At 39.5% G+C, this 16,880-nt stretch overlaps 1 protein-coding gene across 2 annotated transcripts in view; it reads left to right on the forward strand.

Moving 5' to 3' along the window:
- The window catches only part of LOC109934293 (eIF5-mimic protein 2), a 30,557-nt gene that overhangs the window by 2,110 nt on the left and 11,567 nt on the right, over window positions 1-16,880 (forward strand). The window contains exons 2-8 of one of the 2 annotated variants that reach the window (XM_020533109.2): window positions 7,474-7,547; window positions 9,720-9,896; window positions 11,006-11,100; window positions 13,543-13,608; window positions 13,845-13,980; window positions 14,324-14,433; window positions 15,654-15,824. In XM_020533109.2, the coding sequence (XP_020388698.1) occupies window positions 7,484-7,547; window positions 9,720-9,896; window positions 11,006-11,100; window positions 13,543-13,608; window positions 13,845-13,980; window positions 14,324-14,433; window positions 15,654-15,824 (819 nt within the window). In that variant the 5' untranslated portion in view covers window positions 7,474-7,483. Of the gene's footprint in view, window positions 1-7,473; window positions 7,548-9,719; window positions 9,897-11,005; window positions 11,101-13,542; window positions 13,609-13,844; window positions 13,981-14,323; window positions 14,434-15,653; window positions 15,825-16,880 lie in introns of those variants that run through there. The other variant, XM_020533110.2, reaches the window with a different exon arrangement.

Consider the following 16,880-nt stretch of genomic DNA (forward strand, 5'->3'; position numbering starts at 1 on the left):
GACCGTTTCTGAAGAAGGGTCCAGACCCGAAACGTCAGCTTTCCTGCTCCTCTGATGCTGCCTGGCCTGCTGTGTTCATCCAGCTCCACACCTTGTTATCTGAGACTCCAGCATCGACAGTTCCTACTATCTCTGAACAATTCAGTTATGATCTGCCAGCTTTAGAGAGAGTGGGAGAGACGCGACAGAAATTGCTGGCAAAATTCAGCAGGTCTGGCATGATCTATGTATAGAAAACAATTGAAGATTCAAGTTCAGTAGCCCGTTAGGATTTCAACAGCATTTTTTGTTTTGTACGTTTCAGATCTCCAGCATCCACTGTTCTTTGTTTTTATTTATAGTTGAGTGAGTAAGTATGTTTTAGGGAATGAGGATTGAAGTAAGATGGTTTAACTTCAGTATTGAGCTGCTTGATTGTTTGTTGGAGATGCAGTCATTCAAGCAAGTGGAGAATATTTCTTTCATATTACTGACTTCTGCCTTGTAGTTGATCAGACTTTGGAAGTTGGAAGGAAAGTTATTCACTGCAGAATTCCCAGCCTATGACCTTCTTTTGTAATCACAGTATTTATGTAGCTGCTTTGATAAAGTCATTAGTTGCTCCAAGGATGTTGCTGGTGGAAGAATGTGGGAGAATGGGGTTGAGAAACTTATCAACCATGATTGAATGGCAGAGCAGACTCGATGGGCTGAATGGCCTAACTTCTGCTCCTGTGTCTTATGGTCTTAAGATATTACAAATAGATGCCAGTGTAATTTTGGGGGTGAAGGGCATAATTTCAGTGCAACCTGTGGACAGGGACCATTTGAACTGACTTCCTTGTCTTTCCTCTGCCCATGACACCATGGATTTGTCTGTTTTGTAGGGGAGTTTTATCAGGAGAGTTAGAGTTATGTTGGTTCATAATTACTTATAGCTAGAATCTATTTGTAATAAATAGTTCTCTTCTTAAATATAAAACCTGCTCTTCCTTTCTGTCAACCAAGATCTAAAATGGCGGTGGGGCATGGAGAGTTGCACGCTTTCATACAATATTTAACTTTTGTGATGACCCTGGGACTAGTGGGTCTTTATTTCCGGCATGCTACCCAGTGACTGCCTGTGTACGTAGATCACTAAAATATGGTAGTCAGATACATTAAAAATGAAAGGAGTGTGGAATGCTAGCCTTTTTTTTTAATTTAACCTATTTCCAAATGGACCTGTTCAGAAATGTTAGTGCTCACCTGGAGCAGGTGGAACTTGAAACCAGGCCTCCTGGTCCAAGGGTAGGGACACTACCACTGCACTACAAGAGGGCCCCTAATGTTAGCCTTCAGAAAGTTAAATCATCATTGTCTCAGAAGACCATAGGGCAGTCTTCTCACTAGAGCAGTGACTGGTGGTAAGCTTAATCTGAGAGTAATGGGTATGGTTGAGAAGGTGGGACCTTCATGGTAACCTCAGTTGGTTATTGAATCCATGCTATTGGCAGTCACTCTCTGCTTCCAAAAACCAGCTGTCCAGCTAACATAGAGTCATGGAGATATAGCATGGAAACAGACCCTTCAATCCAACTCGCCCATGCTGACCAGATATCCTATATAAATCTAGTCCCATTTGCCAGTATTTGGCCCATCTCCCTCTTAAATCCTTCCTATTCATAAACCCATCCAAGTTGCCTTTTAAATGTAATCGTACCAGCCTCCGCCACTTCCTCTGGCAGCTCGTTCCATTCAGGCACCACCCTCTGTGTGGAAAAAGTTGCCCCTTAGGTCCCTTTTGATTCTTTTCCCCTGTCACCATAAACAGTCTGTGGGGCGGAGGGGGGAAACACCTTGTGTATTTACCCTATTCATCCCTCTCATGATTTTATAAACCTTCAGAACGCCACCCCTCAGCCTCTGATGCTCCGGGGAAAATAGCCTTGACCTATTCAGTCTCTCCCTATACTTCAAACACTCCAACCCTGGCAACATCCTTGTAAATCTTTTCTGAGCCCTTTCAAGTTTCACAGCATATGGGAGGGAGTCCAGAATTGAACACAGTATTCCAAAAGTGGCCTAATCAATGTCCTGTACAGCTGCAAATTGACCTCCCAACTCCTATGCTCAGTGCACTTACCAATAAAGGCAAGCATTTCAAATGTCGCCTTCACTATCGTATCTACCTGTGACTCCACTTTCAAGGAGCTATGAACCTGTACTCCAAGATTTCTTTCTTCTTATTTTTTTGGCAACACACCCCAAGACCTTACTATTATATGTATAAGTCCTGCCCTGATTTGCCTTTCCAAAATGTGACACCTCATTGAAATTCATCTGCCACTCCTTGGCCTATTGGCCCATCTGATCAAAATGCTGTTATACCCTGAGGTAACCTTCTTCCCTGTCCACTACACCTCCAATTTTCATGTCATCTGCAAATTTACTAACCATACATCCTATGTTCACATCCAAATTGTTTATATAAATGACAAAAAGCAGTGGACCCAGCACTCATCCTTGTGGCACACTGCTGGTCACACGCCTCCAGTCTGAAAAGCAACTCTCCACCACCACTCTCTGTCCTCTACCTTTGAGCCAGCTCTGTAGCTAGTAACCAAGCTTTATTATAAGTGGGATGCTGGAATACAAGATTTTGCTGCAGCTATGTAGCTCAGGCTTAGAATACTGTGTACAGTTCTTGCCAAATCTTGGGAAATCTTCCTGCAAGAAATACAATGTAGATTTACCAGAATGCTATCAAGGCTCCAAGTGTTGGATTAGGAACATATTTGGCATAAACTAAACTTTGAAATATGTGAGGTTAAAGAATGATTTGGACTTTACAGGGCTTTGAATGAAATTGGATGTTTTTTCCCCCCTCATTAGGGTCTAGAACAGAGGCCTTTGCTTTGGAATTGGAGCCAAGGCATTCACGAGAGCAGTGAGGAGCAATTTCTTTCAAAAAGCCAAGTTACAGTCTCTGCACATCTGGAGTTTTTGAGATTTGCACTTTGTGTTCAGTTTGTCGAAGAGGTCACGTGAAACTACACCTGAAAATATAATCTTAAGCCTTATCTTGTGTCCTTGCTTACAACTATCCATTCATTATAAATCTGATATTGGTATGCTTTTGGTTAGCCACAGACGAGGCTTATGGAGTCAACTGTCGTAGATTGAATTTGGCTTCAGATCAAGCATGATCTCGTTGAATGGCAGAACAGGCTCGAGCTGAATGGCTGACTCATTTTATTGTGAATCGCTCGGCAGGCATGGCACACAGTTGAAAGTTGTCATTTTTTTAAATAAAATTTTGAGCTGCATCTGCCACTAATGTGCCAGCAACTTGAAACGGCTATATAGTCTAAATTTTTGTTTTTGCCAATACCAACAATTTTGGAGATTTTTGTGTGTGCAGCAATATGTCAATTAATTAAGAGCAGATTTCTGGCACAGTGGCCTAGGGATTAGTTTAGACTCCATTTGTTATTGTAGTGATGTTACAAGCACTTATTGCCTTTTATGTGTCACTTTTGAGAAGGTGATGGTGAGTTGTTGCATTGAGTCTCTGCAGTCCATTTAGTAAAGGTACTCGGTCAACTGTAAGTATGGATTTGCTGGATTTTGATTCAGTGATGAATCAAAGAAGTGTGTCTTTGCAACATCAATGGGAATCGTCAGCCAATTGTTTAACAAAGGATTAACAAACTACTTGGAGTTAAATTGCTGCATTGATGTTTGCACTCAAAATTGATTTTTGCATAAATTGGAAGTGCCAGAACCTCAGTTTACTCTTGATAGAATCAAGAAAATGTTTTAAAATGCTTGCTGACCTGCACTGCTTCCAATTAAGTAATTCCTGTTTTTAAATTTACATCGTTGTTTTCAAATCTCCCACTTAAACTGCGCTCCCTCTTCTCACCACTCTTCTGGGTGTCTGAGCTTCACAAATTCTGGCTTATAGGAAATTCCTTATTTTGATTGCCAGTCATGCCCTCAAATTCCCTCTCTAAAGCCCCCCTCTTTTGCTTTCCTCTTGCCTCCTTTGGCCAAACTTTAACTTATCTGGCTAAATAGCTCCTTATGTGGTTCTTCATTGTGTTCCAAAGTACTCCAGTGAAATGGCTTGAGATCATTATTCTTTTAATGAGGCTATATAAATTCAATATTGTTTTTGGTATATTGTCTTGAAGGATTTAAGATTTTAATTACACAAGAAAAGAGTGAAAGGTCAGCTTTGCATTACAAACGTGAATCAGTTTTATATTACAGAAGTGAATCTGAATACAGAAGAAGTGGAGAAAGATCTGAAGGACAAAATGACAGGCACTGATCATCTTGAGTACTAGCAATATAGTGAATTCAAGTTTTCTGTATGAATATTAACAATGAAAGGGCTGCCGAAAGAACAATGGGATTGATTTAGAGAATTGTTGGCGCAGGCTTGAGGCATGGCTGAGGTACCAGATGAACACTTTGCATTGGTCTGCTATCTTGGTCAAAATTTGTGGAAAATGAGAGGGCTATTGGATACAAAGGAAGTACCAGTATGGCTGACCGGCAAATTGAACAGCTTTAGAAAACAGTTAACAAACATGGCATCAACTAATAAATGGTGGCATAAAGTACAAAAGTGAGGAAGTTTTATACTAAATTGATTTCTAAATCTTAAAAAAAAAGTATCCCCGACTGGAGCTTTCTGTTCGGAGCTGGACACTTCAGAAAAAATTTTGAAGGCTTTGAAGAAGGTATAGAGAAGATTTACTAGAATGCTTCAAGGGTGAGGGATTGCAGCCACATAGGCTGGAACAGCTGGTGCTCTCCTTAAGCCAGACAGGGAAGATTTTGAATTGCGTGAAGGAAACTGTTTCCAATGGCTGAAGGGTTTGATATTGAGGGCCAGGATTTGGGGTGGTTGGCAAAAGAGCCAGAGTTGATGTGAGAAACATTTTAATGCATTTCATGGTTTACTTTCCTATAATAAATTCTCTTTGCTAGGCCAAAAACTTTTGGGAAGTTGGGTTGTTTATAAATTTGAAAAAGGTAACTATGGGAAGCAATGGCCTAGTGGTATTATTGCTGGGCTGATAATTCAGAGACCCAGGTCATTCTGGGGAGCTAGGTTCAAATCCTGGCATGGTAGATAGTGGAATTAAGAGTCTTATGGTGGCCATCAATCCATTTGATTGTCAGAAAACTCCATCTGGTTCACTGTTCTTTATGGAGGGAGACTGCCACCCTTGCCTCGTCTGACCTACGTGTGACTCCAGGCCAGCAGCAATGTGGTTGACTCTTGAGTGCCCTCTGTGCAATTAGGGATGAGCAATAAATCCTGGCTTAGCCAGCATTTTATTCATAACGTGAATTATTCTCCAAATTGTTGAATGAAACAGCGCCTTCCACAACCACTGCATATACCAAAGTACTTTGTAGCCAATGAAGTATCTGTCAAGTGTAGTCACTGCTTTGAAATGGGGAAGCCAATTGCTCATAACAGGCACCCACAAACATTGATAATATTGACTAAGTAATCAGCTTTACTGAAACAATGAATTCTATAGCCTTCAAAAGATTATTGGATAAATACTTGCAAATATTGGCATGAATACGGGAAGAATTAGAATGAGCTTTATTGTCAGAGTACAGTGAAAAGGATATGCTGGAAGATTGACAGCATCTTGATCAACCCAATGGCTATTTTGGATTTAAGTACAGTAAATGTATTGCAAATTAATCCCATCACAGTGGTAATTACAGAACTGACCCCGCCAAATGCTCCTTCTCCTACAGCCCCTGCAAGAGAGCAACACTTTTTTTTTTCCCCATGAAGGTACTTAGAGTAATAGAGTCATGGAGCTGTACAGCATGGAAACGGACCCTTTGGTCCAACTCATGCATTCAACCAGAAATCCTAAATTCATCTAGTCCCATTTGCCAACATTTGGCCAATATCCCTCTAAACCGATCCTATTCATGTACCCATCCAGATGTCTTTTAAATGTTGTAATTGTACCAGCCTCCTCCACTTCCTCTAGCAGCCCATTCCACACACGTATCACCCTCCGCCCCTCAGGTCCCTTCTAAATCTTTCCCCTCTCACCTTAAACCTATGCTCTCTAGTTTTGGACTCCCCCCACCCTGGAGAAAAAGACATTGGCCATTCACCCTATCCATGCCCGTCGCGATTAAAAAATATCTGTAAGGTTACCCCTAACCATCTGACACTCCAGGGGAAATAGCCTATTCAGCTTCTCCCTATAGCTCAAACCCTCCTACCCTGGAAACATTCTTGTAAATATTTTCTGAACCCTTTCAAATTTCACAACATCCTTCCCATAGCAGGGAGACCAGAATTGAATGTGATATGCCCGGAAGTGGCATAACTTGTACTGCCGCAACATGACCTCCCAACTCCTATACTTGATGGACTGACCAATAAAGGCAAACGTACCAAATGCTGCCTTCAATATCCTGTATACTGGGACTCCACTTTCAAGGAACTATGAAACTGCACTCCAAGGTCGTCTTATTTTGGATCTAATCTCTGAATTACTTTTTGGCTTTTGATTAACGATTTTCCACTTTTTATTGATCTGAACGTTGTCTTTAATCATTTTCCTACTCTCTGATTAACACTTTTTTCCCCCTTCAGACTTTGCATGTATTGTTTAACATTTTAGTTTGTCATTTCACACTTTTTTTAAACTTTTTTTGAAGATATTTCTGTCTTAGGCCTATTGCTCGACATTAGCAACAAGTTTCAAATTAAGAAAAGCAAAGTTTAAATATGTAACTTATTTTATGCCCTTTTAATCAAATGTTTACTGTCAGAAGTTGTGGATTCAGGTCTGGCCTCCGCAGAATGGTTGAGAGCCCTGTTACTGACATTGTGGTCCACATCTGACACTTAGCTGTTTTAATGGTCTTAAGGCTATAGTGAAACTGACTTCTCACTCCATTGGTCGTGACGTTTTCCCGTAGGTTTTAAATGTTTATTTTTGTAATATTTAGGAATATTTTTGTCACTTATCAACCACACTTGTCTTTGGAACACTATGTTCAAAATCTAAAGCATTTGGGATCCTAGACATTAGAAAAATATATCATAAAATGACATTTTGGGATGCAGTATGAGAGCAATTTAAGACACGATAAATGTAACATGAAAAGGTGACTGGTTTGTAAAACTGCACCACTTGTATTTTATTCATGCTTGGATTTCTTGCAGACTAAATGATAAAGATTGAATTAGTCAAATGATCTATTATCATTATAGTGTGAATAAAGGGTGGGAGAAGTCACAACTGTTACTTTTATCATAGTCTTTCTCCTTATTAATTCTATTCCTTTCTGTCTATGTATCATACTGATCTAAAGCTTTAAGTGAAGCGGTTTTGATATTATTTTAGTTGCGTTTCTATTTTCTGGGCTATAACATATATAGATTTGCTGAACAGAATTACATTTGTGTATGAAGACTTAATCCTTCTATTCTCACTCTCTTGTTAGAGTGTCTTTTATGAATAATCCAAAGCAGCAGAAGCCAACGCTAACTGGCCAGCGTTTTAAAACTAGGAAAAGAGGTATGTTACTCAAGTAAAACGTATCAAATACTAATTTGAAAGTTGTGGATTCACAGCTTAACTGATGTTTTAGAAACAATTCTCAATACAGAAAAGTAAGTTTGGGAGGTCTTGGAGAATATAAAGTCAGATAAACCTCCGGAACCTGATCTGATGTATCCCAGAACATTGTGGGAAGTAAGGGAGGAAATTGCGAGACCCCTTACAAATATTTTTGCATCATCTATAACTTTGAGTGAGGTAGTTGATGACTGCAGGTTGGATAATGTTGCCCCTTTTTGTTTAAGAAAGGTTGTAAGGATAATTCTGGAAACTATAGACCTGTGAGTCTGACTTCATTTGTGGATAAATTGTTGAAGGTGATTATAAAAGATATGATTTATGGACATTTAGAGAGGCAAAAATTGATTGCGGATAGTCTGCATGGTTTGTGCAAGGAAAATCGTGTCTGTCAAACTTGACTGAGTTTTTTGAGGAAGTTAACCAAAAAGATTGGCAGTGCAGTAGACATTGTTTATTTGGATTTTAGTAAAGCCTTTGACAAGGTTCTGTGTGGTAGACTAATTAGTAAAGCTAGGTCACATGGGATTAAGGGTGAACTTGCCAAGTAGATACATAATTGGCTTAACGTCAGGAGACAGTAGTGGTGGAGGGTTGCTTTTCGGACTGGAGGCCTGTGACCAGCGGTGTACCATAGAGATTGGTTCTGGGTCCTCTTTTGTTTGTCATTTATATAAATGACTTGGATGAGAGTACAGTGGGGGTGGTTAGTAAGTTTGCAGACGACACCAAAATTGGTGGCATTGTAGACAGTGAAGAAGGTTTTCTAAGATTACAAAGGGATCTTGATCAAGTGGGTCAACGGGCTGAGAAATGGCAGATGGGAGTTCACTCTGGATAAATGTGAGCTATTGCATTTTGGTACAACAAACAAGGGTATGGCTCATACAATTAATGATAGCGCCCGGGTAATGTTGTAGAACAGAAGGACCTCGGGGTGCAGGTACATAATTCTTTCAAGTTTGCGTTACATGTGGACAGGGTGGTTTAAAAGCTGTTTGGCACACTTGCCTTTGTTACTCAATGGACTGAATCTAGGAGTTGGGAAGTCATGTAGAGGTTGTACAGGACATTGATGAGGCCTCTTTTGGAATACTGTGTGCACTTCTGGTTGCCCTATTATAGGAAGGATATTATCAAGGTGGAGAGGGTTCAGAAGAGATTCACCAGGATGTCGCTGCATATGGAAGGTTTGAGTTACAAAGCAAGACTGGATAGGCTGGGACTGTTTTCACTGGAGCGTAGGAGGTTGAGAGGTGACTTGATAGAAGTTTATAAAATAATGAGGGGTATACCTAGAGATAATTGTAAGTAACTTTTCTCTTTGGTGGATTTCAAGACTAGGGGGCATATTTTTTAGGTGAGGAGAGAGATTTTAAAAAAGACGTGAAAGGCAAATTTTTTTACACGGCGATTTGTGTGGAATGGATCTCTTGAGGACGTGGTGTATGTGGGTACAATAACAACTTTTAAAAGACATTTGGATAGATAGCTGAATAGGAAATGTTTAGAGGTATATGGGCCAGGAGTAGGCAGGTGGGACTGGCTTAGTTTGGGATTATGTTTGGTGTGGACTAGTTGGACTGAAGGGCCTGTTTCTGTGCTGTATGAGACTATTATAAATTTAGCATTAAAAGAATGTCTGTTTTCTATTAATTGCTTATTCTTGTATCATTAAGTGAAAGGCGCTGACTGTAAACCTACTTTCAGCTGGGGGGAAAATGGTTTAGATGAGCCTGTTCTACTTGCCTTTGTGTTGTATTTTTTAGTTTCTGTCTTGAAGGATGGTGGTGATGTGCAGTCAAGTGGCATTCAGAATAAAGTAACTGTTGGAATGTTAAATCACTTTTTTCTGAGTAATGTGGGATTCTGCTTCTGGCATTGTATCTTGTGCTGTAGCACAAGTTATAATTAATTATACTTGAATTTAGTATGTTCACCAGTTGATGCACTGTAAAAGCCTTGGTTCACAGCTTGCCGTCCACTGCCACTTTTTCCTATGCCTGTAGATAGTGCCAAATTGCAGCAATTTGACTTCTGGGAAATAACTACTGAAAGTATTTGTATGGTTCCTCTATTTGCCATGCTGACAACTAAATTCTGTTTTTGTAGATGAAAAAGAGAAGTTTGAGCCTACTCAGTTCCAAGATTCTATTATCCAAGGTTTGAATGAAAATGGCAGTGATCTGGAGGCTGTAGCAAAGTTTCTTGATGCTTCGGGAGCAAAGCTCGACTACCGTCGCTATGCTGAAACCCTATTTGATATCCTCGTGGCCGGTGGGATGCTGGGTAAGAGCTCCATTTAAGTATTACCAACCTTTGAATCATCTTTGCCCGTTTTGTCTGTTGAAGGATGGCTTTCTGCACTTCCAGGAAAGTGATGCTTCAGCTGCGAAAAGGAACTGTACTGTCCGTCGTAAACTGAGTTAGAACCTTGCCTGCAGGAGGAGCAATGGTCCAGGTTTTTATTGAACCATCATTTAGCTGGTATTCTGAACTTAATAGTTTCATTGACTGGAGTTTGAATGCAAGGTTGTGTAAGGCAAATATTTCAACTCTTTACAATCCACTATAATTACGTAGAGTGTAGTGATTCCGTTTGTTTGAAGTTATTTTTCCCATCTACTCAATTTTTGGCACCTCACTCTTTTCAATGTCCTTGAATTCAGAATTGATAATGGTTAATTCTGTGAAATCTCTGCTGGCTGATGAGCTTGAGCAAAATAACTTGGGGAAGAACTACTTGAAAGAGTAAAGGGATCAGAAGAGACAGATTTGACGCACGAGCCACATGCTTTTCTAGTATATTTTTCTCTTGTTTTTCCTCAAACAAAAATTGAGGGAATTTCTGTTTGTTCCTGTTTCTCTCTTTCTTTTGCTCCTTTCTTGCTTTATTCACATGGTCCTTCCTTTCCACTGTCTGCACTGTCCTTGCTCCCAATCTTTTTTTACATTTAACTTGCTTTTTATTATAAGGGCTCTGATATATCTTTCACTGCCCTTACTTGAGGTCTGCCGTGCACTTGCCTTGCTGCAGATTGGTGTAAACCAAGGAAATATATTTTTATGGTCTCATTTGTACACTTCCATTTTGTTTGTGGCATCTTGCATAATATTGAATTAATTTAATAGAATAATAGTGTTAAAGTACAGAAGAGAGGCTATATAGCCTGGAATATCCCATGCCAAGTCTTCACGTGACCAACGTAGCTTGTCCTGTCTTATGCATGTAACACCTGCAAACTTCTCATAATTATTCTATTCCCTTTCAAAACTTAGATTGAGCCTCCTCCATCAGTCAGGCATTCAGGTCTTAACCACTTGCGGCTTACATTTCCTCATGCTTGTTAGTACTTTTGCCATTCACCTGTAAATCTTGATTTCCTTGTACTTTATAGCTCCAGGTGGTACCCTTGCTGATAACGTGACCCGTACCGATGTCTGTGTGTTTGCTGCTCAAGAAAACCTAGAGACCATACGTGCATATGCTCAGGCAAGTTTTATTGCCTTTACATTTCTCCTACTGTTGGAGAAATGCAAAGTTCACTTTATTTATGGATCTTACTAACTGGGAGTGCTTACTTCTGGAAGCCGTTGTCTTTATTCTAGCCACTGGTTCCAATCCCCTCTGACAACTATCAAACTGAATCAGATTTTTAACTACTGTGATGACTTGTTTGATACTCGGATGAATGTCCAACTGGATATTCGTGACATCGTTAAGACTGCCTTTGTAATGTCATACCACTCTGTCTGTGCCTCGGCTTAATTGCTGCTGAAACTTTGATTCATGTCTTTGTTACTTCTAGACAATAATGTCCTCCTGGTTGGCTGCGTGGCTTCCCACATTCTACCTTCTGTAAAATTGAGGTCCAATAATCTAACCAGGCCGCAAAGCAAACCTCATTTAATCTGTGTTCACAGACCCATGTTGGTACCCAGTTAAGCAGCACCTTGATTTATAAATTCTCATCCTTACTTTTAAAAACTGTTCCATTTATTTAAAAAAAAAACTGCTTCATGGCCACATCCCTCCCTGTCTTTAACAACATCTAGCAGTGTAACTCTTATTCACACTATTCCAATTTTTGCCTTTTTGAGCATCCTAATTTAATCAGTTCACCATTGCCAGATGCACCTTCAGTTGCCAACATTGTAAAGTGTGGAATTCTTGCCCAAGCCTCTATTCTTCACTTTCTTCCTTTTTAAGATATTCCTTAACACTGACCTCTGATCTGCCCTCCTGTCTTGTGGCTCGGTGTCAAATTTGTGAAGTGTCTTATGACATCTTACGTGTGAATGGAATTATCTCATTAAAAGGTGTATATGTTTATTCTTTTAGTGAAGGTATTAGATTATAAATCTGCAAGATTTTTTTCTCCTAGTTTCCAATTTTTAAACTTGTCAGAGCATAGTTGTAAATTGTCACTGAAGCTTCACGCTGTTTTGTTGGCTTGAGGCTCGAGTAATGACCTGGAAAAGGAGTTAAATGCTTTGCAGTGATATGCCCTTTTACTGTCTGACAATGTAAAATACCTTTGTTTTGACTTGTACCATTTCTTTCTTCATTCAGTTACCTGGTCATTTGTGTGTTCCTCTTTGAATATGAAAACAAACATATTTCCTTAACCGAGACAACAAGGTGCAGGGCTGGATGAACACAGCAGGCCAAGCAGCATCATAGGAGCAGAGAGGCCGACGTTTCGGGCCTAGACCCTTCATCTGCTTGGCCTGCTGTGTTCATCCAGCCCTGCACCTTGTTGTCTCGGATTCACCGGCATCTGCAGTTCCTACTATCTCTGATTCAATATTTCCTTAACCCTTTGGTGCCACCAGATTCTATGCTACATTTATTAAGATAATCATTTCCTTCTGCCTTGCATTCAGTCACACAAAAACTTGTATCAATTTGTTCACAGTTATTGCAGATTTCTTAGATAAATTTCAACTATCAGTTTCTAATGGTGCAAAATGTAGTGCTCCAGCCAAGTTCATTGCCATCTTAGAAAGGAGATAGAGATTTTCAGCTGATGTATGTTATAAATGATTTGTGTTTTGTATATTTGAGCTCTGCAAAGTTAGTCTTGTAACTGTGTGTCTGAATTGTGTGGCTGAATATAAAAATACTGTTCGTAATAAATTATTGGAGTATAATATTTATAATTTTTGGTAATGCCAATATTAACGGCCATTGGGAGTTCAGTAGTAGGGACATTCATGCTGTACCAACAGGCAAATTTGTTTTATAATCTTGAACCTCTTGTCTGGACAATAATTGTGTTTTTTTTTTAAGCAAATAGAAAAGTCTTGTGCTGCACTTCTCCAAATTATTTCAAACACATGAAACTTTACAAGCATTCTAAAGTAAAGCATCACTGAAAAGAGTGCATTTATTCCTTTCTGTGGAATGTAGGACCAGTAATAGGATTGAAGGGTTAATGTACTCAACTCTTATCTCCACAAATGTCAGAGTCTTATTCATTGCTTGTAATGCTTGTAACAAGAAAACACTTAGTAGTCTATTTTGAACGGTGGGCAGCTGATTTTAGAGGTTAAGTGGTCGTAGCTGTGAAAAACTGGGTGATTTGGGTCTGTTGCATGATATCCACTCTGAAATTGCTAACCTGTGTTTTATGTAGGTAATATGAACATGAATAGTTCTGAAACCTACAACAATTCTTTGAGTTGCAGAAATATGTTGCTTCGATTAGCTGCACTCCTCAATAGGTAAACTTGTTTATCCTGTGTGAAACTATTTGTTTATATTCCAAAATGGCTGAATCTTCATTGTGGTTCAAGAATCATGTATAATGATACCAACTGAAGGATGAATTGTTAAAAATTCCTTCTCCTACTTTTATTCTGGTCATCAGTTTGCTGTAGCTTTCAGCCACTTGCTTAAATATCTTTAGTGACTTGAAATTTTGCATTGCAGGTGTTTAATAAGCTGATCAGGCGTTACAAATACCTGGAGAGAGGATTTGAAGAGGAAATAAAAAAGGTTTGAATCTATGAAAGGGTATAAGAGACTTTATAATTATCCTAAGCTCATTATTCTGTTGGTGTTTTGCACTTAATTACTCAACCTTGCAAATAAAACCTAAACAAACTGACTCTGCATGAGCAGATGTCTTTTTTAGGAAAGTTTAAATGCTAATTAAACTACAGTATGATATCTTTTCTCCAAATGTACTTGTACTTAGAAGAGATTAACATTTAACCACTGACTTGTTTCAGCTGCTGCTGTTCTTGAAGGGTTTTACGGAGTCTGAACGAACCAAGCTAGCCATGTTGACTGGGATTTTGTTAGGAAATGGAACTTTATCATCCTCTATTCTGAGCAGCCTCTTTAATGAGAACTTGGTCAAAGAAGGTAAAGTGAAGATTGATTGATTTCACGTGCTTTATCTAGTAAATCTTTGTGATATAAGGCAGTCATTGGATCTATGACCCAATAATTCCCATGTCAATTGTGATGTATCTTTATTTTCCTCTTTTGGCATGCAACAGTTCATTTCTGAAAATATCCTTTCGTGATGGAATCTGCCATCCTTACTTGGTTTGGCTTACATCTGACTCTAGATCAACAGTAATGTGTTGACTCTTATGGTGGTGTGAATGGTTTGTATTGAGAATGGTTCCATTGCATATGTACTCGCATCATCACCTAAATGAACTGGATCATTCTGAGCTTTTCTGTGGTTTTTTTTTTTCAGGTGTTTCAGCAGCATTTGCTGTAAAACTTTTTAAATCTTGGATATCTGAAAAGGACATAAATGCAGTGGCTGGGAGTCTCCGAAAGGTCAACATGGACAATAGATTACTGGTGAGTACAAAAAAGATTGTCATTTAAAATAGAGAAATACTTACCTCTTCAGAATAGTCGATATTTTCACATTTAACTTGGGTTGCATGACATTGCCACTCTGGACTGATCAGATAATCCAACTGGGAATGATGAATAAACCAATGGTTTTCTACTTGTGGCCAGACCTTTTTGAGATTATTGAAAAATGTTGCAACTTGCTATTTCATTGGTCTTATTAGTTTTCATGTTCCCAGACGAGAAGATTTCTCTGAATTTTGTTTTATAAGTTAATAGACATCTACATTGCTTCAGTCAGTGCCTATTGCCCTAAACTTTTGCTTTTTATTAAAACAGATGCGTCTAGGGATTCCCTATTTCATAGTCATTGTTTGACTTGGTGCAAACTCGAGGGATAGAATTTTTGCTTTTAACTTTTGTCCTTTTGTAATCTTCAGAGGCCCAGATTAGTAATTTGCACCATCTTTAAGGTGTTTCAACACTCTCTATTGACTTCAAAATTTAGGTTGTGGGTGGTGTTACCCACAATAGATACAACCTATTGCTTTAAGATGCATCTTTCCTTTTTCATGATTCTCTTTGCAATTCCTGGCCTTTTGAGATATTTTGCTTTCTCCCTCCCCCTTCTTATCCTTTTTAAGACTGTTGTTTTCACGGTTGTTTATATTTTAAATTAAGCACAATTTATCTGTATTCACAGGAATGGTTTCAGGGATGAGGGACTTCGGTTATGTGGATATATTGGAGAAGTTGAGACTGTTCTCCTGAGGGGAGATTTGATGGAAGTAGTCAAACTATGGGTCTAGACAGAGCAGATGGAAAGAAAGGACTCTCATTGGCAGAAGGATTGACAACCAGAAGGGACATATTAAAAGGAATTGGCAAAAGAGCAATGGGGAAATTAGGAAAGTTTCTCTCCAAGGCGAGTCATTAAGATCTGAAATGGATGCAGTGGAGGGAGGTAGGTTCAGTCAAAGTATTCAAGTTGGATTATCTGAAAAGGAAGAATAGAGGGGTACAAGAAGCCAGTAGATGGATCGCTTCTCTTGTAAACAAGCACAAACATGATTGATTAAATAGCTTCCTTCTCTGTTGTAACTGTTCTATGGCTTAAACCTAGCCAAATTCCCAAAATGCACAGCATGTAGCTTTTATTCTAAATATGTTGTGTAAGAACGTTTATAATAAATCATGTGGTAAGCCTTCTAAATCTTTTGCAGGAACTGTTCCCAGCTAATAAACAGAGTTATGATCACTTCGTTAAGTACTTTACTGATGCAGGGTTGAAGGAACTTGCGGACTTTGTCCGTAACCAGCAATCTCTTGGTGCACGGAAGGAGCTGCAAAAGGAACTCCAAGACCAAATGGCCCGTGGTGATCCTCTCAAAGAGGTAATAGAATGATGTTAACCTTTGCTTGCTTCAGGGTTAGTTGAAGAACCAGCCGTTGAAATTTGAATGCATGTTAACTTAAATGATATCGCTGCTATTGGTGTTGACTCTGGGTTTGTGGCTTAAGTTTACAGATTTTGCCCAAACCTCCATGACACTTAAGTTCGTACAAATACTGATGTAATATGCAATACAAAAAAATCCGTTATCGAAAATTGCATCACTGTATTTCCTCTTTGAGGAAAGCTCAGTGAATTTAGCCTGTGAGTAACAGAACTAGAAATCCGAGAAATCCTAGTTTTCTCAGTGGGCAACAGTAATCTATGCAGTATACACACTGCAAGTTGGGCAGCTACACCAGATAGAAAGAACTGCAGATGCTGGAGTTGGAGACAACACAGTATGGACCCCACAACCGAAGAGGTATTTCACTCCTTCACTCCCCACCCCTAACTGCCTTTTGTAGGGACCACTGTCTGTGACTCCCTTGTCCACTCCCCACTCCGCACTAACCCCGCCACACCCGGCACCTTTCCCTGCAACCGCAGGAAGTGCTCCACCTGCCCCTACACCACCCCCACACCACCCCCAATTACCCCCCCGCCCCCAAACGCATGAAGAGGGGTCCTGACCCGAAACGTCAACTTTCCTGCTTCTCTGATGCTGCCTGGTCTGCTGTGTTCTTCCAGCTCTATACTGGGCTGCTACATAATTGTCATTCCCTTGTAGAGCCAAATTGCAATCTATGTAGAATTGCTTGTTAATATTTTAAGGTCCTGAAAATTGCATGAACCTAACTGGGTAATAGCAACACTCACTCATTTGTGAGTGACATTGTTTTGCTGTCAACTTTGTACCTAAAATGTTCATTTTGTCATTCCTCTCATCATCTATTAGCGTTTAAACTTTGGAAAGGTTCCCCTTAGTTGAGAGCGGTCAATAACAAAAGGTCACAGTGAAGGGCAGGTGATTTACAATCAAATTGAGGAAAAGAATTTTCACCCAGAAAGTGGTGGGAATGTAGAATGCACTGCCTGAAATGGTAGTTGTGGCAGG

The sequence above is a fragment of the Rhincodon typus genome, chromosome 7 (genome assembly GCF_021869965.1).
Source record: "Rhincodon typus isolate 14 chromosome 7, sRhiTyp1.1, whole genome shotgun sequence".
Classification (NCBI taxonomy): domain Eukaryota; kingdom Metazoa; phylum Chordata; class Chondrichthyes; order Orectolobiformes; family Rhincodontidae; genus Rhincodon; species Rhincodon typus.